The 17,040-nt window shown below is 61.4% G+C and overlaps 2 protein-coding genes across 8 annotated transcripts in view; one reads left to right on the forward strand and one right to left on the reverse strand.

The window, feature by feature from the left end:
* The window catches only part of SPTB (spectrin beta, erythrocytic), a 106,295-nt gene extending 97,863 nt beyond the window's left edge, over window positions 1–8,432 (forward strand). The window contains exons 34-36 of the mRNA XM_045013853.1: window positions 1,512–1,685; window positions 3,268–3,310; window positions 4,973–8,432. Of these exons, the coding sequence (XP_044869788.1) occupies window positions 1,512–1,685; window positions 3,268–3,310; window positions 4,973–5,140 (385 nt within the window). The 3' untranslated portion in view covers window positions 5,141–8,432. The remainder of the gene's footprint in view (window positions 1–1,511; window positions 1,686–3,267; window positions 3,311–4,972) is intronic.
* Window positions 8,433–13,590: 5,158 nt separating this feature from the next.
* Window positions 13,591–17,040, reverse strand: part of PLEKHG3 (pleckstrin homology and RhoGEF domain containing G3) — a 41,611-nt gene continuing 38,161 nt past the window's right edge. For all 7 annotated transcript variants that reach the window (XM_045013854.1, XM_045013855.1, XM_045013861.1 and 4 more), the window contains 2 exons: window positions 15,038–16,346; window positions 13,591–14,796 (listed from right to left, as the gene is read on the reverse strand). In XM_045013854.1, coding sequence (XP_044869789.1) covers window positions 14,018–14,796; window positions 15,038–16,346 — 2,088 coding nt within the window. In that variant the 3' untranslated portion in view covers window positions 13,591–14,017. The remainder of the gene's footprint in view (window positions 14,797–15,037; window positions 16,347–17,040) is intronic.

Raw genomic sequence — 17,040 nt, forward strand, 5'->3', positions numbered from 1 at the left:
AGTCAGACCCCACCACCTTAGTTGATTTAAATCTTGCAAAATTAGTTATGCAACAGACAGAAACAATCGAAGAACCAGACAGACCCTACAGATAAACAACAGAGAAGTGGGGACCCCAATGGCAAAACAAGAGACTTATTGATCTCACAACCACAACTGCTGCTAAGTGGTGTCTTGCCAGACAGAAGGTGTCGAACAAGGGTTTCTTTAGAGATCTGAAGAGCTGTTTCTTTAGCTGGTGATGGTGGGTGCGATTAGGACAGGAGCCTTCTTAACAGCCTGATATTACACTGCTTTGATGTAATTTAGATGGAAGGGGACGATGTGACTTTCTGCTTCTTAGCTCATGGCTGCTGCTGTCCTAACGTAGCTGCTGCTGCTTACTAAAGAAAACGGCCCCAGAACTTCCACTTCAGTACAGAATTACCACCGCCCGATTACCGCCCGATGCCTGGTGCGACGCCATGACCCCTGGCCCCTCTGGCTGGCACAACAGTCCGTAGCTGACTCTGTGTGTTGGATGATGATGTCAGACACAGCCCTGGTAGGCGCGGGTGCAGTTCCTTAGACTGCCGCGAGCCAACTCTCCCCCACGGCATAGCCACATTGGAGAGGGTCGGAGAAGAGCCAGGAGAATGATTAAAGGATCAGAAAACCTGCCTTAGAGAGACAGCCTCAAGGAGCTCAGTCTATTTAGCTGACCAAAGAGAAGGTTAAGGGGTGACTTGATCACAGACTATAAGTGGGGAACAAACATTTAATAATGGGCTCTTCAATCTAGCAGAGAAAGGCCTAACGGGATCCAGTGGCTGGAAGTTGAAGCTAGACTAATTCACATGGGAAATACGATGGACAGTTTTAGCAGTGAGAGTAATTAGCCATTGGAACAATTTACCCAGGCCATGGATTTACCATCATGGGATGTTTGTTCTACAAACTCTGCTCTAGGAATTATTTTGGGGCCGTACTCTGGCCTGTATTACGCAGGAGGTCAGACGAGATGACCACAATGGTCTCTTCTGGCCTGGGAAATCTATGAAGAAACCATTTCAGCCCAACTGCCCGAGACCCCTGGCACTTGTAAGGGACCAGACTAGAGAGCCCCACCTAATGTATTAACCCTGTCACTCCTGGATGAGCGGGAGCCGAGCTTTTGCCACTAAAAACCAGGCTGGATTTACAGACTCCAAGTGATGGAGAACCCGCCCCGTGGCTGGGTCAGCTGTTAGTCTCCCCTGCCTGTGAAAAAACTGGGCCTTTCCTCTAGCCTTGATTTGTCGGGCATCGGCTTCCAGTCTCTGGAATTCACTGATATTCACCAGCCCCTCCTGCGCTCTGAAATCTTCTCCCACATAGGTCCCGACAGCCCACGATCAGGTCACCTCTGGGTGCTAGGAAAGTCACCTCAGCCAGTGCATCATAGGCACCAGGTTCCAGGCTCTGATGGTGCGTGAGGTGCGTTTGGGTTATGGAGCTGGAGTAACTCGCGTGCCCTCATGCCTGTCACACAGGTCCTGGAACACGCTGTACTGCGTGCTCCGGAGCAGCGAGCTGGCCTTCTACAAGGATGCCAAGAGCTTAGCCTTGGGAGTGCCTTACCACGGGGAGGAGCCCTTCCAGCTGAGGAACGCCCTCTGCGATGTAGCCACTGGCTACAAGAAGAAGAAGCACGTCTTCAAGCTGAGGTGAGGTGCAGACAGAGCCCTGGGGCCGGACCCTGCAGCCAGCCTGCCCGGGGAGCCCCCCGCAAGCCAGCGCCTGGTACATCACAGCACATGGCTGGGACCTGGGACCCAATAGCCATGGCACACTCAGTGGGGGAAGGGGCAAGATTGGCTAGCACCGAAGCCATTCCACGGGGTCATGGGGTTCTCAGGGAGCACCTTGGCGGAGCAGAGTGCCTGGTGCATCTGGCAGGGGGCCCAGAGGGAGGCGCTGTTTTGGCACTGAATGGGGGGAATTCCAGGCCACACCCTGCAGGCGAGGGCAGCCAAGCACTGTCGGGCAGAGGACATTGAGATCATGACAATTGCTGGGCCAAACCCTAAACCCAGTCCCCTCCACCAGCTTAACCCCTTCATGCCTGTCCTTTTGCTACCATCAGAATCATGGCCCTGCCTTCTCTGTCCCCACTCTCTGGCGCAGGCTCCGCCCCCCCCCCCCCCGGCTCCGCTCCACAGCCAGTGAGTGTGGCTTTTTGTCCTGATGTTCAGCCAGTGATCTGCTGGCGGGGAGTTCTCTTCGGGCTCCAGCCATGTCTTGGCCACATCAGAAATAAGCCCCTTAAAATTAACGCTGGCTTCCAAACATAGGCGCCAACTTCATGAGTGTTCCGGGGCTCGAGCTCTCCTCCTCCCCCACAGCACCTCCTGCCCACCAGAGATCAGCTGTTCAGCATTGTGCAGGAGACATAAGAACGGCCATACTGGGTCAGACCAAAGGTCCATCTAGCCCAGTATCCTGTCTACCGACAGTGGCCAATGCCAGGTGCCCCAGAGGGAGTGAACCTAACAGGCAATGATCAAGTGATCTCTCTCCTGCCATCCATCTCCACCCTCTGACAAACAGAGGCTAGGGACACCATTCCTTACCCATCCTGGCTAACAGCCATTAATGGACTTAACCACCATGAATTTATCCAGTTCTCTTTTAAACACTGTTCTAGTCCTAGCCTTCACAACCTCCTCAGGCAAGGAATTCCACAAGTTGACTGTGCGCTGCGTGAAGAAGAACTTCCTTTTATTGGTTTTAAACCTGCTGCCTGTTAATTTCATTTGGTGGCCCCTAGTTCTTGTATTATGGGAATAAGTAAATAACTTTTCCTTATCTACTTTCTCCACATCACTCATGATTTTATATACCTCTATCATATCGCTGGGACGCTGGGAGGGGGAGGAGCGAGGGAGGGGGATGCTCAGGGCAGGGGGCGGAATGGGGTGAGAAGAGGCAGGGTGGTGGTGGGGGCCTGAGGGATGGGAGAGTGGGGGCAGGGCCTGGGGTGGAGCTGAGCTCGAGCACCCCCCCGGCAACTGCTTCCAAAAGTATGTGCTGGGTCTGCCTAGCGAGGGGCCACCTGGAGTGGGGACCGCTGTGGACTGGGAGATTTAGGAGGGGTGGGGAGCTGCTGCTGGGGGGTCAGGAGCCCTGGGGCACAGCGTCTGGAGCCCCGAGAAGGGAGAGGTAACTAGATGCTGGCTTTAAATCAGTTCATGAAGGTATATTTAAGTGGCCGTCTGAATGACCAGGAATCTCCCCTCTGTTTTCCAGGCTCGGCAATGGCAGCGAATGGCTCTTCCATGGCAAGGACGAGGTAGGTGCCTGTGTGGGCCATTCGGGGCTGGAGAGGACGTGGGAGGCTGGAACGTCTCAGTGAGCAGGGTTCAGGCCTGGCTGCATAGATGGGGACAGAGGCTGTCACGAGAGCTTCCTGGCCTGGGAGTGGCACCAAGAAAGGGGAAACCACTAGCAGAGGGAGTGTTCTGGAGACATAGTCCTACAGGATAGCTATGATGTAGGCCTAGGCTGGGGTAAAGCATGCTGGGAGATAAGTTTGCCATGCCCACAGCTGGGCTGAGGATGGGTCTCTCCAGAGAGCTAGGGGCAGTCGGGTTGTGAGTGGCATGGAGAGCAAAGGCCCCTGCATCACCATCTTATTTCCAGACCTGGCTGCGTGGCTCTTCAGAGGCACTGGCTTGCTCCACGTGAGCTGCCCCTGACTGTCACTTGGAACCCAGCGGTGTCTGGCTCCCCCAGCTCCTGCTTGTTCAGCTGCAGAGCCAGCGGCAGAGGAAGCTGCTTGCCTTCTCCCTCTGCCTCCTGCATGCCTCGCCATCCTTCCCCTGGGGGTGGTGGAGACTCCACAGACTCACCATTTTCTGTGAGGAGTACGTTAATTCTGCAGAAAGGGGCCCTTCATCTGCATCTGGCTGAGCCACCTTGGTGCATTGTGGGAGCTGTAATTCAGCTGCCTCACACCCTCATTCTCCCCTATGGAACACGTTCCCAGGCCAGACTACACTTCCCATAATGCACCATGGAAACTCAGCAAGACAGAAGACCACAGTGCATCATGGGATATATAATCTGGTTTGCCAGCCCAGCCCACAGAGGAGAATGTCGGCATGAGACACCTGAACTACAACTCCCATGATGCATTGCATCAACGCAGCCCGACACAGATTAAGGTGGAACTGACTTGCAAATAGAATTGTTCAGACATGTCGGAACTTTCCGTTCCATCAAGCTGGGCTGATCCAGCTTTCCTGGTACCTCCCCACATTGGCCTCTGCCCCGGGACAGACATTCCGATTTCTGAACAGGTCTGATCACTCTCCTGCATCTGTCCAGGGGCATCGGGTCAGCCCAGCAGCCCATCTCTCCACTTTTCTGGGCTTCTTGCCATGGGGTGACTAGCCCTGGGATTCTGGCCCCCTTAGGGTAGCTGTCTTCTGCCTCCCTAACTCCCCCCCACCCTGCCAACGGGGGCTGCAGGTGCAGGAGAATACGACGTTCTCCTTTGCTTCCTGCCCCACTGGGCAGTGCTGGAGTTTGGGACACAATGAGCCCTGAGTGAGATCCTCCTAGGTGCCCAATTACCATTGATTTAGGTGTCTAAATACCTTTGAGAAGCTGGGCCTTACAGGCTGGGAGGTTCATGGGTGGCCCAAATCCCTCTGAAATGCAATGGCCGTCGGGTGCCCAACTCCCTTGGGCAGAAGACTCCAGCCCTACTGTTTACCCGTGCTTGGGTGAACCTATGAAAGACACTGAGCTGACTGAGGTAATAATGCCTTGGCCACCACCTGGAGGAGGAATGCTGGGTGAGAGGGCAAGCAGGGTTAGACATGGGGTGACTCCTGCCCCCCGTAAGGCGTGGGACTCTTTGGGGCGAGCGCTGGGGGTCTGGAGGCTCAGAAGCCGCTGTCCCGGGGCGGTGACTGAGGGACGCTCTCTCTCGGTCTCTGTCTGATAGGAGGAGATGCACACATGGCTGCAGGGGCTCAGCACAGCAATAATAGAAGCCCAAAGCATGAAAGCCAAGGCGCTGAGCCTGCCTCTGCCCTCCAGCACCGCCACGGACATCAGCCTGGCCAAGAAAGACAAAGAGAAAAGATTTAGCTTCTTTCCCAAAAAGAAATAACCCAAGAGGTGGCTGAGGGCAGCCCACTCAGCTGCCTAAGAACTGTGCACGGGGGGGCGTCCGCGGGCGTGCTGGGCCCAGCCACCACCCCCACCCCCACGCACCTCCGGCAGCAGCCGCTGGTGCTCACAACACAACCCCGCCTCCAGCACTTGGGCACAGCCCCATGCCCCGCTCTGCTCCCACGCCGCACCGAGCCAGCCCCACGAGGGCTGAGGAGTGGTGTCTGCCGAAGGCCAGTGCTGGGTGTGCTGGCACAGGGCCCTGTCCTGTGGGACACGCGTTGCATCGCCCACGGCCGGAGATCCACACGGGCGTCTGGCGGAGGAGGCACCGTCTCAGCAAGACCACGCGGTGCTGGGGACGCACTGCCCAGGGCAGGATGGAGGCAGCGAGCTTCCCAAACTGCCGCTCTGACGAGGTGCCACAACCGCCCGAAACAGGCGCATCGCCGGGCACCGCGGCTGCAGCAGGGCTGCCTGCAGCCACTCGGGGGCGACAGTCACACACAGCGGGGCAGATCTGCCAGTCCTTCCAGGCGGGGGGCGTGAGGTGTGCTTGCTCGCGTGCGCTGTCTCTCAGACCCCCCACCCCCCCACACACACACCCGAGCCACAACCCACAGAGAGCCCTTTGCCAGACAAGCCATGCGCAGCTGAGAACAAACGTTTGCCCTAAATTAGGGTGGAAGCGAATCGTTGTAATCCTGCATCTGAGTGTGTGCGCATCTGAGTGTCTTTACACGTCTGCATTTCATGTGACGGTGTGTGTGCATGTCTGTGTGTGTGAGGTCACAATTCCCACGTGTAGGCACTGTTGTAGTGGCTCAGGCCTTGCCTGGGTTCTTGGCCTGGGTCCCGTTTCTGTCCCTGACCTTGTGGTTCCTGTGCTCTCCCCTGTGGGCAGGGCCGGCCCCGTCGCCAGAGCTCCCAGCCTTCCCCTCTGCATCCTTGCTGCTGCTCGGGGGCTGGGGAACACCCTGCGGTGTGTGGCAGCGGGGCGGGGGGGCCCTGCGTTGCAGCCAGCGAAGCGATGCCACGGGGTTGAATGCCCGCTGGCGCTCCCCCAGGGGCACTGGCACATCCCTGGAGGCGAGGAGGCTGGGCGAAAGAGTAGGCGCTTTCTCCCCCCGGGTCCCATAGACACAGGGATGCGACTCCTGCCTCCCGCACCACGTGGGCCCTGCGTACTTCAGACGCAATGTCAGGACGGGGCCCACTCTTGCCCTGTTGCCACCTGCTGAATTCACTGCAGGCCTCATGCCCAGCTAGGTCAGTCCAGGGGAGCCTCTCTGCTTCCTGAACCCAGGCTGGTGGCGCTGCTGGCAGAGGGCAGGGAAACGCACCAACACATGCACTGGGGGACGTGCCAGTGTGTGCGGCCACTGGTACTGGTGCTCCTAGGAGCACTGCTCCCTTGGTGGGGGGGTCCCGGCCTGAAAGTGCCTTACCTGCAATAATGGAAGACTAACCCCCTGTGCTGAGGCACCGTGCCCCGAAAACTCCAGGGCTAGTGCCCCCGCGCACCCCCAAAGAGGCGCTCCCAGCCCCCAAACCCTGATCCCTGCCCCCAGCAGCAGCTGGCTGAGCTGGGGGGTCCATGGCACGGGCTGAGCAGGCTCCCCCCAGAGCAGAGCTTGGCGTGGGAGTCAGTGTGAGGCAGCCTTCCCACTCACGACAAGCACAGAGCCCGCCCATTGCGAGGGAGGGCAGTGCCTAACCCCCCCTCGGGCTCTCCGCACAGTTGGCGCGAGCCGCTGTGGGAGCCCAGCAGGCTGACCCAAGTCTCGTCAGTGCTGGGCAGAGCAGCGCCCCAGAGCAGCTGGGAAACCACCCCGGCAGGAGGCTGTGCCCAAGGCGAGGTTCACGCCCGGTTGCGGGCCGTAGCACTGCCAATCTCCCACACCGCAGCTCTCGAGGAGGGCACAACCTGCAGCCAGCCACGCCGGGGCCTGGCATCATACCTCCACCACAGCCCGCTGGGCAAGCCGCCCCCCCAGGCCTGCCGGAGCCCAGCTCCACCCCACTCGCGCTGAACGGTTCCCATCAGCTCCTCCACCTGCCCCAGCCTGGCTCGGCAAAGCACCGGGACACGTGGTGGGAGCAGGGGGCGCTGGCTGGCAGCACGTGTGGTATGTCCTGGGTGCGGAACAGGAAAGGATCCCCCCACTTCACGCCAATGAGGCTGCGTCCGGTCCCCTGGGGTTCGATCCTGCCCTGCAGCGGGGCTGGAGCCTGTACTGAGATCTGTAAGGGGCAGCACGGTACTGAGCCGGGCCCCCCTGCAGCTTGAGGCTGCCAAAGCCTTTTAATCTCTGGGGCTATTCCGCAGCAGCAAAGGGTCCCAAGTGACACAGGCACGACTGTCCCCTTTTCTAAGCCAAGAAACACCTGAGTTCCAGTCGCTGGCAGAGGCGGCAGGGGCAGGGAACGGGGTGTTTTCAGTGACACCTGCAAGAACCAAAGAGCCTTGGCGAGCCGCACTGCGGGATGTGGAGTTAGGACAAATGCAGGTGTGTATCTCGGGGAGGTGTAGCTCTATTTACACACACTGGGACTGAGAACACAGAGTGTGGCCTGACGCCCGCGTTGGAAATCGCACTGGGCACAGGCAGGCACTGCGGTCAGTCAGTGCCATGGGGGGTGCGGTGGTTTACATGCGTTTTCTCCTGGCCCGTGTTTCCATGCAGATTTCTGTCCTTGGCTGAGTAACCCCGTGCGTTTCCTCCACCCCTCCTGCCCGTGGAAGGGCTCCACGCGGCAGGTCTTGGCTCCAGCCCTTTCCGTGTGTTGCTGGGTTCAAACACCTTTTGTTTCTCATCACAGCCCCCCCCCTCCCCCACACACACCGATTACACCCAGCAGCATTGGATGGATTCACCCGGACATCATGTGTTTTACCCAGCGTGAGGCCATTTGACACCTGGACCATTACTGCCCTCTCTTCCTTCTGGCTGAATTCATCTCGGCGGGATCTCTGCTCCACAAGGCTGCTTTCCCAGCATGCACAGCACTCCCGCACAGATGCGGGGCACGGGCTCAGGGCAGACATGCATGGGGGGGGGCTGGAGCCCCACTGATTGCAGGAGACGGGCGCACAGCCAGAGCAGCTCTCCGAGGGGCAGGGGGCCACGTTGCTCGAGTTGGTTCGTTGATTCCTGCTGACTAGGCACCACGTTCGACCCGCTGTCACGTACTTCCACTGTGCATAGAAACAGCTAAACCTCCAGACAGTGCTGCAGAAGCATTTTAATAATGGTGTTTTTCTAAGAAATAAATAAGCCAAACCCCTCTCTGGCGGAGGCATCTTGTTTTGATTTTACCCAGCGGGTTTCACACAAGGGTCGGACAAAGCACTGGGGGAAGCCTTGGCTGGAGGCCTGTGCCCTGTCTGGGGCAGCACACGTAGCGAGCGATGTGCACGAAGTCAGAGAATCTAGAGGAGAGCGACAAAAATGGGCTGAGGTTTAGCAAGCTTGGCCTAGGAGGGACGGCTTTGAGGACTGGGTGTGTTTAGTCTAGAGAAGGTTGCGGGGGGACCTGAGAACAGGCTTCAAAGGTGGTTATAAGGGGGACAGGGATCGATTGGTCTCCATGGCCACCAAGGGTAGGAGAAGAAGGAACAAGGGTGGCACGTAATGGAGGCTTAAACCTCTGTTAATGCTCCCTGCCCCTGGGCTGGGCTGGGCCGTGGCGGGGCTCAGAGCTCCTCTGGGTGGCCAGGGCTCGGGTGGGCCAGGGCAGCTCGGGCAGGTGGACCGGGGCGGCTCAGGTAAGCGGGCCAGTGCATGGGGCGGCTTGGCCAGGCCAGCCAGGGCTCCTCTGGCCCTGGTGGGCGAGAGCGGGGGATGGTGGGAGCCCAGTAGGGGCGGGGCCTCAGGCAGAAGGGGGCGGGGCAGGGGGCTAGCCTCCCCCAACCATGGGTGCACGTGCCACCATGAGTAATTTGCAGTACTGTACAGAAGAGTCAGGCTAGATATTCGGCCCTGGAGCGGGTTACCCAGGCAGGCTGTGGAGGTTTTAAGACAGGGCTGGTCTGGGGTTCTGCCTCGGCACAGGGGCAGGACTAGAGGGCCCAACGGGCCCTACGCTCCTAGGGGTCCGTGGAAGGCTGTTTCTGTGCAGAGCAGCGGGGAATCCGGCCAAACCCGCAGGGAGCCCTGCTGCTGTGGAAGAGCATCTGCAATAACCACCCTCCTGTGCATTGGCTGGCAAGGGCGCGTCAGCTGAACGGTGCTGGCTCAGCCAGGCAGGAACCACCGGGGCGGGCAAAGCAGCGCACAGAGGACAGGACTTTTTACAGGCCCAAGGGGAACGTTTCCCAAAGCAGCTAAGTGACTTGGGAGCCCAAGTCTCTGGGAAAGCCAAGGGGGGTTTAGGCTCCTGGACCAATTTATGAAGGGTTTTAGGCACCTGCAGATACAGCGAGGTGCCGAGTGGGGATTTGAAAAGCCCCTAGGTGCAGCTCTGCATCTGTAGGGGCCCGAAGAGCTTCGCCAGTGGCCCTGAGGCACCTCTGGAAATGTCCCCCAGCGACTTTTCTGGAGGCCGAACCAGAGAGAAGTTGAGAGCTGGGCTCAGCCCATGCCTGGCAGCTGGTGCTAGGCTGGGAATTGGCAACAGGGCCAAACCATGTCTGGGCCCCGGCCCACTGCGACTGGGGGCAGCTCCCTAAGGCCCCATTGGTAGCAGCCTGCCCACCTGCCCTCCCAGGGCTCACACACCTAACACCCAGCCTGCTGCGCTAGGCACTTGCTCCTGCTTTGGGGCGAGCGGCATGCTGCAGCGTGGCAAGTGCAGAGCAGTGGTCAGGGCACTGGCTGAGATGCTGGAAGACCTGGGCCCGGTTCCCTGCTCTGGTGTAGGCTGGCAGCCGGCGTGGCCCGGGCAGGTGACATGGGGTATTTCTGCCTGGGCAGGTGTGATTACAGCCCGGCTACGCCCACGATGGCTCACTTAGACCCAGCTCTGTAACACTGGCTTCATCTGCTCCACCCCATTGTGCTCAAATAGCAGCAAAGGACTGGTGGCCCGTGCCTAGCCAAGGTCCCCAGGGCTGCCCCATCACCCCACGCGTGAGATGGAAGCTGGCACAGGGAGGCACACCTGTGCTCCAACCCCCCTCCAGCTGCAGCGTGGCCGTGCCCTGCGGTCCCACAGGGAGGCTGTAACGAGGCAGGGACTCGGGTCCCCATCTCCTCTGGGCCGTGCTGGGGTGCCACCATACGTTGGTCTGTGGTGTGGACGTGCTCTCAGGGCTCGGTCGCAAGGCTCGGAGGGGGGTGATTTTGTCAGCGCCCCGGTGCGTTGCACGCTCACTGGCCCACGCAGACCCCGTGGGGCTGGCGCCAGCTAAACGCCCCAGTGCATGTTCCGTGGAGCCAAGCCTGACGTCTCCGAGTCCCAGCTCCCTGCCTGTCCCACGGGCATCGCAGAGGGGAGACACCCAGATACAACGGGGATGGGCGCCACAGAAGGCCTTTAGCTAGCCAGGCACATGCGTGATGGTGACAGTTCCAGGCAGAAGGGCCGAAACACAAAGGCCAAGATGAGCAATAACTTCCCCACCATGGACAGAACTGGGCCGGTGGCCATCACGGGGGTGCCGGCTGCTGCCGCACTGGAGCCAGACCCAGGGGTTTCCAGTAAAGCGCCAGGTCTGCACAGGGAGCAGCTGTCACAGACTCTTGGCCTCCAGGGCTCAGCCCCGAGCGGGGCCTACAATACACTCACCAGCAGGTCACGTGCCCGTACATCCCATCAGCTCCGGGGCCAGGCCCAGCCCAGCCCCTGCACAGAGCAGCCGGCACGTGCACAGTGATATACCGGGGCGGGGGAGTGTGGCCTTTGTCCAGTGATCTATTGGTGTTTGTATAATGATATGTGGGGTGGGGGGGGGGGTGTTTTCACAGGGATCTAGCAGAAACATGGGATATTTGTCCAGTGATCTATTGGGGAAGGTGTGTGGCATTTGCACAGTGATATACCAGGGGGCTACGGATGTTCGTATAGTGATGTATGGGGGGGGGGGCAGTTTTCACACTGCTATATCAGGAGGGTGTGGCATTTGTGGAGCAAGCTATCAGGGGATCCTGTAGTGTTTGCAGTGATCTATCAGGAGGGTGCATTGCCACAGTGCTATACCAGCAGGCCACGGCTGTGTGTACAGTGATGCACCAGGGGTGGCGGGTGTCATTGTCATAGTGCAATAGCAGGAGGGTGTGGCACTTGCAGAGTAAGCTATGGGGCAGGGGGCTGTAGTGTTTGCACAGTGATCGAGTGGGAGGGGCACTGCCATAGTGCTATAGGGTGGGGGGGGATGTTGCATTTGTACAGGGATCTCTTGGGGTCTGCAGTGTTTGCACAGTGAGATAGTGGTGGGGGCGGCCTGTGGCATTTGTACAGTGCTATATTGGAGAGTGTTTGCAAGGGGATAGATGGGGTGTTAATACAGTGCCATAGCAGGGGCATTTGGACAGTGAGATTGGGGGCACGCAGTGGGCATTTGCACAGTGGTCTATTGGGGGTGTTTGTACAATATCGGGGAGTGGCATTTGCATAATGATCTATTGGGGTATTTGCACAGGGCTATATTGGGTCTGAGGCATTTGCACAGTGAGATCTCAGGGCATGTGACATTTGCACAGAGATACAGCAAAGGGATGCGAGGCACTTAGCCAGGGGTATATTGGGGTGTTTTCACAGTGATATTGGTGGCTGGGCATTTGTAGAGAGTTTTGGGGGTGCCTTTGCCCAGTGATACATCAGGACAGGGGTGTTTGTACAGTTAGATATCGGGGGCGGGGGCATGTGGCATTTGTACAGGGAGGTTTGGGGGGTGCATTTGCAGTGATAGATCAGGGAATGGGGCATTTGTACAGTGCTGTATCTGGGGGCATGTGGCAGCTGCAGCATGGTCTATTGGGGGCACAGGCAGTGCTGGATCTGGGCTGGGGTGGTTGTATTGTAGGCGGTCAGCACGGTATTGGGGAGGTGTGGGGCGGGCAGTCAGCACGGTATTGGGGAGGTGTGGGGCGGGCGGTCAGCGCGGTATTGGGGAGGTGTGGGGCGGGCAGTCAGCGCGGTATTGGGGAGGTGTGGGGCGGCCCGCCAGCGCGGTATTGGGGAGGCGTGGGGCGGGCGGTCAGCGCGGTAATGGGGAGGTGTGGGGCGGGCGGTCAGCGCGGTATTGGGGAGGTGTGGGGTGGCCTGGCAGTGATATATTTGAGGGAGACAAGTGGGTGGTTTTGAATCACTGAATTTTCCATTGCTGGGTCCTATGGGTGAGGCCAGAGCCTGCACTGAGTCCCATGTGTGTTGGTTGTGGGCTGGGGGGCAAGTGAGCAGTGGACAGGTGCCCTGGCACTCCGGCTGGGAGGGGGCAGGGCTGCGTTGTCTCCCTGCCCCTGCTGGGTGGGGACAGCCCAGGAGGGGGCTCCCCTCCCAAGAGGGCCTGGGGAATCGGGACTGTGGGAGCCAGGGCAGGTGCTGGAGTCTGGGGGCAGCTCTGGGCTCCTGGGGAGCCACCTGCCCTGGGTGGGGAGCCCTCAGCCCAGCTGCTTCTGCTCTCTTCTGTCTTCCCCTCCATGAATTAACCCTTCCCACCACAGGGCTCCGGGTCTGGTGCCTAATGCCCCCCCTCCAAAGAACACAGACTCCCATCCCCCGCCCAGGCCCAAACCTCACCGCCGGTGGTGTGGGTTCTTTGCCGACACCCATCCCGTAGCAGTGGCACCGCCGGCTAGACCCACCCTGGGCTTCAGGCAGACAGAGGGCCCCCGCACCTGCTGGCATGGCCTCCCTGGGGCCGGAAAGGCCCTTCCATCCAGGCCCCAAGCATCCAGGGCTGGAATCGTAAGACCCAGTGGGGTGCTGGACAGGGAGGGACAGCCCAGCAGCTTGGCACCGGGGCACAGGCCAGGCCGAGGTCCCCAGGCAACAGCTGCCACTACTCTGCCTTGGAAATCCCGGCATGTGCCATGCTGCCGGAGATAGCTCAGTGCTCCGTGTGGAGCGGGACCCCGCTGGGGGCTGTGTACACGCAGTGCCTAGGCTAAGGGAGCCCAACCTCTCCGTGCCACGCAGCCATGAGAGGGCAGAGCAGGGCAGGCCGCTGTTAGCAGCTGGCGTAACCCAGGCTACCGTACACAGGACAGGGCTCAGCCGCCCCTCCCTCCCGCTGGCCCGCAGCAAACAGGAGTTGCTGTGGAGTGGTGTCTGGCAGCACCCCGAGGTGGCACTGAACCCACCCCCCTACTGCATGCTCACTGCGATCCCAGCCTGAGTGGCCCAACCGGTCTCATGGCACATGGGGGTGGTGACTGTACTGTGGCACCAGCGAGTGCAGGGGCCCCGCGCGCCAGGTGCTGCACACACAGCGAGACGGCACCTGCCCACTAGGCCACACTGCCTCCCCTCCCCGAGGCTGCAGGAGACGTGAGGAGGCAGGCAGGAGACGAGAGGTGTGATTATTGCACTGAAGTGTGTGTACAGCCAACACGACCGCCCTGCGTGGGGCACCCGCGTACACCACGCTCCCTTTCACCCAGCACAGCGGAGAGCAATTCACCCTCCTCCTCCAGGACTGGCCAGCAGCACAGCCCCTCGTGCCCGCAGGGATCAGCCCCAGGGTGGTGGGCAGACTCTGGGCCAAGGCCCTGGTGGGAGGTACTGCCCGCTGCTCCTGCCAGCCAGGATCTGCAGGTGCATGCTTCAGCGCAGAGCCCCCGATGAGAGCAGGTCTCTGGCCACGGCCCGGCCTGGTCCGGGGATTTTAGTCCCATCGGGGTGGGTGGCGTTGGCGGGGGGAGGAGGAAGGCGCTTGCTATGTACATAAGTCCGGCCTCCCCCTCATGAGCCGGGCAGGCCAGGCGCCCGCTCAGCTGGCAGAGTTCAGGGTCAAGAACTTCTCCCGCAGGTTCCTCACACGGCCGTGCTGGCCGGCGGCCGCCTGCTCCCAGCCCGTGGCCCGGCCCTCCTCCCGCCGCCGGTACTCGTCCGACTCCTGGTAGGCTTTGCAGCGCTCCGCCACGGCCTTCAGCGAGATCCTCTCCCGTGAGGTGGGCGAGCGGATCTGCACGTAGCTGGCGGCATCGGGCGGCTCCTCGGGGGCAGATGGGTCCCCGCCGCACGGCACCTTTTCCAGCACGATGACCCGCTGGTCGCCCAGCATGGCCTCAGCGGTGATGCGCAGCGAGCCGGCGCTCTGGTTCCTCTGGCGTTGCTGGGCGCTGGGGTCTGGGCTCTCCTCGGTGCCCCGGCCCCTCCCAGGGCTCTGCTCCAGCCCGCGCCAGCCCTCCTGTCCCGGGACGCCTCCCGGCAGCTCTGCCGCCATCTTCTCCGGCGCCGACCGGCTCCTGTTGACTGGCGGGGGCCGGCGCGGGCCGGGGAAGGCCGTGCCGAAGGAGTACCTGGAGCGCAGCTCCCGCACGTCGGGCCAGGTGAACGTCTCCGCCACGATGGGGCTGAGCGGGCTGCAGGACAAGGGGCCGGGCGAGGCACCACTGCCGGGCGAGGCGGGGCAGGAGGGGCTGAAAGAGAAGCTCTTGGGCGACTTGTCCTGCGAGGAGGCAGTGGCAGAGAGCGGCGTGCGGGGGCTGTGCTCCTGCAGCACCACCTGCTCAAAGGTCATGAGAGAGAGCGCCGGCTTCCGCGGGCCTGGGGGGAATCACACACGCTGGTGAGAGGAGGGGCCAGAGCCGGGGGCACCTGTCTTCCCTGCCTTGTGCCAGCCCTGGGGTGTCTGCCCTGCCCCGTGCCAGCCCTCCTACCCAGCCCCACAGCCCGGGGAGCCTTCCCTGCCCCATGCCAGCCCTCCTACCCAGCCCCACAGCCCGGGGAGCCTTCCCTGCCCCGTGCCAGCCCTCCTGCCCAGCCCCACGGCCCAGGGAGCACCTACCTGTACTTCTCTTCACCTCCTGGTGCCCGTCACATGGGGGGGGTGCTGCGCAGCTCCGCAGCTCCTCCAGCTTGGCAAGCCGCCTGTGCCCGGCTGGCTTGCAGTTCCTGATGCGCAGGCTGTACTGGCGCGCCAGCTGGTACACCTTGTTCTGCAGGCGCTCGCTCAGCTCGGCCTCTGAGAGCGGAGGGACCCGGGGGCGCGGCTTGGCAGGGTGGCCCAGTTCCTGCGCCAGTCTCTGCAGCTGGCTGGCCAGCCTGGCGGGCCCCGCTCGCTCCGTGGGGGACCGGCTCTCGGGCGAGGGCCCGGCCGACTCCTCCGCGATGGCGCTCAGCTCGTCGTCCTCCAGAATGAGCAGCGGCTCGTGCAGGTCCAAGCCGTTTTCCTGGCTCCTGCCCAGGGGCCACGCCGCGGCGGCGGCGCCAGCTGTGCCCTCCCCGCTGCCCTCCTCCGGGCAGGGCTGGCCGGCGCTCATCTTCTCCATGCCCTCCCACACCTTGATCATCTCAGCGGGCGGGCGGAACTCCTCCTCGGCGACGGGGGCGCTGGGCTCGGCCCTGGGCCCAGGGGTGGGGACGCCCGCCAGCACCCAGGCGGCTGTCCGACCGCCGCTGCCCGCTCCCCGCCTGGCGTCGGCGTGCTGCTCCGGCGGGGGCGGGAGGCTGTTGAGGCGGCAGACCGAGTTCCGCACCAGCCCCTTGGGGATGTAGGAGAGGCTTTCCCGGCGCCGGATGCTGAAGCCGGCGTCGCGGTGCTCCGCGCACTCGTAGTAGCTCTTGATCTTGTCCAGCAGCAGCCGGTCCTGCCGGGAGAGCATGGACTCTTTCCTGGGGCAGGGGGTGCGCTCGGGCTCCAAGGGGCCGGGCGAAGCGATCCCGCTGCAGGTGGACCCCGGCGGCGAGACGCGGCCCTGGGAGTTGGCGGCGCTGCTGCGGCCCTGCCCCTTCTCGCTGCCCTCCAGGCTCAGCACGCTGCTGCTCCGGCTGACCAGCCTGGGCGTCAGGAAGCCCCCGGGCCGGCCCTCCTCCAGCGCCAGGCTGCTGCGCCGTGAGAAGCTGCTGGCGAACATCTCGGCGATGAGGCTGGCGTGGTCCAGCACGGACGGGGGCAGAATGCTCCTCGCCCTGGTCTCCTCCTCTTCCTCTTCCTCCTCGCTGCTCAGGGCTTTGAGGTCCTCCGTGTTCTCCGCCATGGCCAGGTTCTGCTCCTGCTCCATCGCCCTCTGCTGGGCCGGCTCCGGGGTGCTCGTGGCCTCAGGGGACTCCTCTGGGTGCTCTTCCTCGTGCAGCTCACTGGGATCCGGGACAGCCTGCGAGGCAGCTCGGAGAGTGAGTGGAGGCGTGTGCTTCCCCAACCAGCAGCCCGCCCACCCTGACCCAGCCCGACACACCATCCCTGGGGCGCTGGCTCCTGTCCTCCACGCCGGGAAGGAGCCTGGGATTCCCGCGGATTCTGAGGCACAGGGGAATTACCGGAGCATGGAGTTCCACAGGCTGATCAGCCATTGGGAGAAAAGGGGGTTAATTGCCTTTCACTGGTTATCAAGTTACCATTTTTGATTTCCTTGAAGGAAGCCAAGAAGGGGTCTTCTCCTTCAGAGGTACAGGGGCAGGCTGGCTGGAGCCAGACTCGGCAACTCCGACCCATCAGCCAGGGAAAAGGAAGGGGATGTTGGCTAGTGGCAAGAGATGCACTAGGATTCAGGTTCTATCCCTGGCTCTGGTGGTTAGAGCAGGGGGCTGGGAGCCAGGACTCCTGGGTTCTAGCCCCAGATTTAGGGAGCCACTCTGAGCAGTGGTAAGAGCAGAGGACATGAAGATGACTGGGTCCTGGTGCTGCTGCTCTCTCACTGCATCATCCCACCTCACTGTGCCTCAGTTTCCCAAGCTACAGCAGTCCAATGACCTGGCAGGGCGATGTTGGGTGAACAGGCCCTTGCAGTGGCTGTGAAATTCACAGGCGGAAGGTGCTCTCGTGAAATGCAAATGCTCATCGGTCAGGAG

This window comes from Mauremys mutica, chromosome 4 (assembly GCF_020497125.1).
Source record: "Mauremys mutica isolate MM-2020 ecotype Southern chromosome 4, ASM2049712v1, whole genome shotgun sequence".
Classification (NCBI taxonomy): domain Eukaryota; kingdom Metazoa; phylum Chordata; order Testudines; family Geoemydidae; genus Mauremys; species Mauremys mutica.